We start from the raw sequence: 6707 nt of genomic DNA, 5'->3' as shown, positions 1-6707 counted from the left end.
TGCCCCTTCCTTTCCCTCCTTGTGGCTGACTGCAGCCTCCCAACAACATGGAGCCTCCTGAGCTCCCAGGGGCCCAGTGTCCAGAAAGGATGAAGACGCAAGCTATTGCTGTGCATTCGAGTTTAATGTGGGTAAAGGCGAGGTGAGGCGCTCAGGGGTTGGCCGCCATGGTTTCTCGGATCCAGGTAACGTATGAAAGCACTCGGGTGTAGACAGCTGGCTTTCCGACTTGGCCACATGGGTTGTCACCCCAAGACAGGATACCCTGCAACACGCCTTTGCAGACCAGTGGGCCTCCCGAGTCACCCTAAGAGCACAAGGGGGAGCATGAGAAAGGTCAGCAAGACCCAGGTCAGGCCTGATGACCTCCCCTCAGACCTGGATGTGTAGTGCACACACAGCAGCTGCCCAGCTCTGGGGAGAGACATTTGCCTCCAGAGTCCAGCCCCACAAGAAGGTAGGCAGGGAGTCCCAGCGAGGGGACAGGGGCTGGAGTTCTGCCCAGTGGGGATGGTGGCACTTGGATGTCCAGGAGTCAGTCCCCGCAGACAGGTCAGTGAGAGGATGGGCAGGATCTGTCTACACCAGCCCTCACCCTCAGTTCTTATCACAGATGCCAGCTCTCCCAGGAAGTTTGCCATAACTGGACACCCCCCCTAGAAGCACTGGAGAGCCACAGAAGGACTGTGAGCAGGGGAGGGGCAGGGTCAGTTTGGAAAGTGAATGACCCACTGGGATCAGGTGGGTGTTGGGCTGAGGGGCAGGTACTGAAGGCTGGGAGAGTATCCAGGTGTGCATGGACAAAGACAGTGGGATGGAAAGGAGGGGACAATCAGAGAATCATGGGACTGGAGGGACCAGGTTTGGGGACAGATCTACAGGGGGAGGGAAGGGGTTGGGGAGGTTCTGTGACTGGAGGACTCGGGATCTTGGAGTGAGGAGGGTGAGGTTTGGTGGAAGCAATTGGGTTCAACTGAGATCTGATGAGAATGTGTACAGAGTGTGTGTGTAGGAAGGAGCCGTGAATCAGAGGTGCAGTATGTATGTGGATTGGGGTGTATGAGTGTGTGGGCGTACATGTGAGAGAGGTATGCAGTATGTGTGTGAGGCAGGTGTATGGCGTGGGTTGCAAGTGGGTTGTATGTGTGGGGTGGAATGCATGTGTGGTGTGTGTGGTGGGGGTGCAGTTAGCTGTCTCCTTGGACATGCTCAGCTGTCACTGAGGACAAAAGCTTGAGAGTGCCCTTGACTCCTCTCTGCCTCTCACTCCACACTTGCAATCAGTCTGCTCTCATTGAAATGTCTGGAAAATGGGATCCCTTTTCCCATCATCCCTGCCACCACCCTGGTCCAGCACCCATTATTGCTGGCCTGGTGGACTACCTGCCTCTCCTCTCTCCTGTCAGTTTGTTCCCAGTGGCCGCCAGACGGAGCTGTTGACACCTAAGGCAAATCCTGTCCTGTTTCTGCTCAACACCCACAGCTACAATTTCCTTCTGAGCAACAGCCAAGTCCTCAGCTTACCCACAGGTCCTTCAGGTCTATCCCTTCTCCTCTCTGATGTCCTCTCCTGCCCTCTTCCCCTTCATCACTAAGCTCCACCCACAGGGGCTCCTCACTCTTCCTCACTCACCAGCCCACCCCACCACAGGCCTTTGCACTTGCTCTTCCCTCTGCTCTTCCCCTAGACTTCCACACGGCTCTCCCCTCACCTGCTCCAGGTATTTGAGTGTCACCTTGTCAGTGGGATCTCTTCCTCCCAGTACTCCTAGCTCTCCTCCGTGCCCCCACAGCCCATCTCTTCTCCTGATGCTCACTGCCATTTATGTGTGGTGTTTACTGTGGATCCCTGTCCCCATCTAGGAGAGAGGACTTTCTGTGTCTCGTTCACTCCTGTTCTGCCAGGGTCTAGGACAGCACTGGGCGTATAGCAAGTGGTCAGTAAATGTGTGGTGAAGGGAGACATGCAGGAACTGTGATGGGGAGGGTGAGTGAACTTGGACGATGCTGCGGGGGGCAATGGAGGCAGCTACAGCTGAGAAGTAGTGGAGACAGATGTCTCCTGAGCTTGGGGTCCTCACCCCACATGGTACCGGGACCCCTCCCTCAGTCCTACTGGTGGATTTGTGGGGAGAGGGGAAATTGACTCACCACACAGGTATCTTTGCCTCCTTCCAAATGCCCAGCACACAGCATAGACTCCGTTATTTTATAGATGTGGGTTTTGGCACACACGTCATTCTTAAAGATTTTCATGTCTATACAATGCAAATCATCTGGGTACACAGCTACAGGCCAGGGAGAAACAGGACTGTGTCTGGACTCACCTTGTTCCTTAACTAGATATCCCCTCAGACCCAGATGTCTCAGGCCTCTCCTCCCTCAGACCTGGGGGTCTGCCTTTCACCCCACGTGGTTGGTCCACACTTACTACCACTTGGATTGAGGCTGCCCCAGCCTGTGGAAGTGCAGGTACTGCCCACTTCAGGCTCTGTGGTGGGCAGGGCCAGAACCTTCACGGCATCTGTGATCTTCACGGGATTCTTCAGGAGAAGCAGCATGAGGTCATAGCTGAAGTCCTCATCTGGGGAGTAGTAAGGCTTGTTGTCGGATACGTTGTAGCTCGGGTGTGGAAAGCTGGCGCTAACTTCAGCAAACTGAACTGGATCATCCAACTCATGCAGATTGTGGAGGCCCACCCAGATCTTGAAATGCCTGAGGGAGAAAGAGACACATGGAGAGAATGAGCTCAGGGTGAAGGGACAGGAGAAGAGGACCCTAGGGGAGGATTCCAAGAGAGAAAACCAGAGTGAGGGAAGGCTGGGAGGGAGGACAGGAGGAAGATAGAGAGAGGAAGAAAAGGAGGTGCAAGAGGAAAGATGCAGAGTCCTAGAGAAATAGACTGGGGCAACGGAGACCTGTACAAACAGAAGGAAATGGAGTGGAAAAGAGAGAGTGTAAAGTGCGAAAAAAGACCGAGATGGGCAGAGATGGAGAAGAGTGATACATGGAGGAAAAGGACAGAAACATCAGAGACAGTGAGAAATGGGCACAGGGAAGAAGAGGGAGTGAGGAGAACAGAACAAGGGAGGGGAGTGAGATAGACATACTGAGAAAGGGGCAGACCTGAAGACAGACAGGAGACAAAGAGGACCTGGGGGAGCTGAGAGAGGAGGGATGAAGGATAGGGAGGTGGGGTTTGTGCAGGTGGGAGGGTCGGGGAGTGCCTGAGACTAGCTCAGCTGCAGCTAGGACAAGTATATTGGTTCCCCAGCAGGTGGGGGCCTGGCTCCTTCCCTCCCAGGCCCCCATTCCTCCTTCCCTAGCCTCCCCCTCTCAGGCTCCAGCTCACTCCAGCCCTTCCTAGAGTCTCCTTAGAGCAGACCAATTGTCCTGGATGGCAGGACTGGGGGCAGAGGGGACAGAGAGCCTCCTGCAGGTCCTGGGAGGATCTTTGGAGGCCCCTAGGCCCATCCTGGGGTGTGGGTGTCCAATGATAGGACAAGGAGTTAGAGATCCAGACAAAGAATGGTCAGAGATGAAGGATGAGACAGAGACAGAGACAGAGATAGCGGTAGAAAGACCAGAGATAGACAAAGGCAGAGAGAGAAGAGACCAAGAGATAGAGACCAAAGCATGGTCACAGGAAAGAAACACAAACAGACAACTACATAGACACAGAGAGATACACAGAGACAGTAAAGAGAAACACAGAGAGAAGAGACTCTGTCAAGGAGAGGGATGTTGTGGGATGGTCCAGCCCACGCTCTGTGTCTCTCTCTTTCTGACCTGGACCACCACCTCCTCACTCTCCCTTTTGTCCCCAGCTTCTCCTGTAATTCTCCCAGGAGAAAGGTCCCCTGCTCATTCAGTGGAAGCACAGGTGACCCCTCCCCAGGCCCCAGGCCCCTACTCACTGGCTTTTGCAGTGTGCAGCTGTGAGTACCCACTTGGGGTCTATCAGGACGCCCCCACACTGAGGTATGTTGAAATCGTGCACAGACACCTGCCATGGTTGGGAATGCTCTTGGCACTCCCAGCCTCCAACGATCCGGGGCTGGGTAAGAGGCACAGCACCTGTGAAGGGGATGCTGGGTTAGGTGGGCCTGAGTTGGCAGGAAGAGCAGGAACTAGGAGGGACATTGGGGATAAGGATCAGGGCTGAAGGCAGATAGGGATGGGCAAGTGACCCAGAAGGTCCCAGAACTCTAAAGTCATGCTCAAGATGGTACATGTGGGTGGTTGGCCACATAGATTGACGGAGAAGAAAAAAGAGTGTCTGGTGGAATTTGGGGGTTGTGGGGTCAGGATTTGGGGACCAGATGTCAGGGACTAGGGGACATGGTCAACAGCTGGCAGCAGGTTTGGGAGACTTTATGTTTTGAGATCAGAGCAAAATCTAGGAATCAATGTGGGAGATACCAAGACGGTATGTGAAGAAAGCAGTCACTTGGGGATGGGATAGTAAGTGATTCAGGGTCTTAGACAAGGGGACAGGCAGTAGTGATCTTGAGATGAGGTACCAGAATTGAGGAACAACCTCAAGGGAGAGAGTTGAGGCTGACGGTAAGGATGTGGGTTAATGCGCCAGACTGCAAAGTTGTTTGAACTGCAAGATGGGCGGTTCAAGCTCACCAGCTGCACGTTGGAAACCCTATACATGGTAGCTATTGGTCGGAATCCACTTGACAGCAATTCACAACAGCCACAAAGGTGGAGGAGATGTCAAAGCCTGGGTGGGTTATTGGGATTCTGAGCAGGATGCAGACTTAGAGAGTCAGGTCTGGGATGCCAACAATGAACATCTGAGCTGGAAACTTTGGAGATCACTTTGGGGTCAGTAGGACTGTTAGAGTTAGGATATATTGGGGTTCCAGCTCAAAGGGTGAAAGAAGAGGCTAGAGTTAAGGACTGAGAGAGGGAGCCTCTGAGACTGTGGGGTCCTGTGACTTGGAGTGGCATCTAAGAAGAGGTGAGGGGTCTTAGAAAATAGGACTGGGGCCATGGCTAGGACAGGCTCTAGAGAGGAAGGGGTGAGAGATAGTCATTGCAGAAGAGACTGAGTTTCTGAAGGGGAGGGATGATGAACTGAGTGTACTGAAGGGATATGGATTTCCCTGTGAAGCTGTCTGGGCTGGAATGGAGGGAGATAGGAAACAGGGTTTAACCCTCTGAGAATTACATTTTGGAGGGGGAACGAATTGGGATCTTCAGACTCCAGAAAAACAAAGTTGGAAAGGTGAATTTAGGGGAAGACAGAAAGTTCTGGGGTTTCCTAGGAGGGAGCAGAAACCTAGTGTATGGGTGAGGACTGTGCAGAGGGCCTAGTTCTGACATGGGTCTGGGAGAAATAGGAAAACAGCTGGTGTCTGAGTCTGTGGGTTGGAGGGAGATGCTGGGGTTCTGGGTGGGAGGGAGGGACTTAAGGGGCGTAAAGAGGAGCCACATGAGTATAGGACCCACTCACCCTCCTGCATCCTCCCTTCCATCTCACCTGTGCCCCCAAGGGGCAGGATGAGGTACAGGACCAGGAACCACATGATGACAGAGGTATCCAGGGTCAGGCAGGCAATGAGCTATTAGCTGAGGAGCCTCCCTAGGGAGACTTTAAAAACCCATATCCGCCCCTCCCCCCCCCCAGCCCTGCCCCTGCCCTGCAACACCTGTTGTTCTGAGAGCCCTGGGTCACCCTGGATGCGTTCCCAGGGACTGAGGTCAGACTAGGGAGTACCTGTATCTCACAGGACCGGTCTTGAGGAGCGCACCAGTGAGGAGAGGCTGATGGGGGCCCAGAAACGGGTGGGGGAATCACTGACCCCTGGTACAAAGTCTCATATGCCTAAAGCTCATGTCAGACCTTCGCACCCAAAGTCCCAGTGTGCCCCTGGATACCATCAGTGGGGCTCTGAGACCAAACGTCAGTCCCTCAGCTCCCATCTCCCACTGCACGTGAGCCTTAGCTCATAAGTTGATTCTTGTGCCTCCAGATGGGAATCTGGTTCCCCAAATGCACTTATTGTTCGGTTCCATTGAGTTGGTACCGACTCATAGCCACCTTATGCACAACAGAACAAAATACTCTCCGGTCTTGGTCCAACATCATATGAGAGATTAAGTTTGGCCATCTTGGCCTCTAAGGAGCACTTTGTCTGCACTTCTTCCAAAACAGATCTATTGGTTCTTTTGGCAACCCATGGCACTTTCAGTATTCGCATCCAAGTTTGTGGTAGCATTATGAAATACTTTGAAATATTGTGACATTTATCAAAACGTGACACAAAGACATGAAGTGAGCACATGCCATGGGAAAAACAGTGCATGCTTGCCAGACACCACGCAGGCATCCCCTGGACGGGGGCAGTGCTTTGGTAATGCCACGGGGTGCACTTGCCTGGTGAGGTGTGCTGGCCATATTGGCTTCAACAACATGATGTCGTGTTGGTGGCTGAGAGTCTGATAGTTTGGATGCGGGATGACTCGGGAAACAGCTCTCAATTGTTCAGGGCTATCGCGCTTGCGCAGATTGTGCTCGCCGAGGTGCAAGCGCATGGAGCTACACTGGGAGTGATTTACCCACTTGGAGTGGCACTGTGGGTTAATGAGCTGCATTGCAAAATCGTTTTGAACCACAAGGCCTGGGGTTCAAGCTCACCAGCTGCTCTTTGGAAACCCTGTACAGGTTTGCTATGGGTCGGAACTGACTTGGC

The 6707-nt window shown here is 53.3% G+C and overlaps 1 protein-coding gene across 1 annotated transcript; it reads right to left on the bottom strand.

Annotated features, from left to right (window-relative positions):
• Positions 1-151: 151 nt before the first annotated feature.
• Positions 152-5540, bottom strand: LOC102819155 (kallikrein-1-like). Its single transcript, XM_006868136.1, has 5 exons — positions 5495-5540; positions 3918-4077; positions 2432-2715; positions 2152-2288; positions 152-307 (listed from the first exon to the last, which is right to left on the bottom strand). Exons 1-5 carry the CDS (start codon positions 5538-5540, stop codon positions 152-154), a joined length of 783 nt encoding a protein of 260 aa, XP_006868198.1.
• Positions 5541-6707: the final 1167 nt, after the last annotated feature.

The sequence above is a fragment of the Chrysochloris asiatica genome, unplaced genomic scaffold (assembly GCF_000296735.1).
Source record: "Chrysochloris asiatica unplaced genomic scaffold, ChrAsi1.0 scaffold00116, whole genome shotgun sequence".
NCBI classification, from domain to species: domain Eukaryota; kingdom Metazoa; phylum Chordata; class Mammalia; order Afrosoricida; family Chrysochloridae; genus Chrysochloris; species Chrysochloris asiatica.
This window is presented reverse-complemented; position numbering and strand designations above follow the sequence as displayed.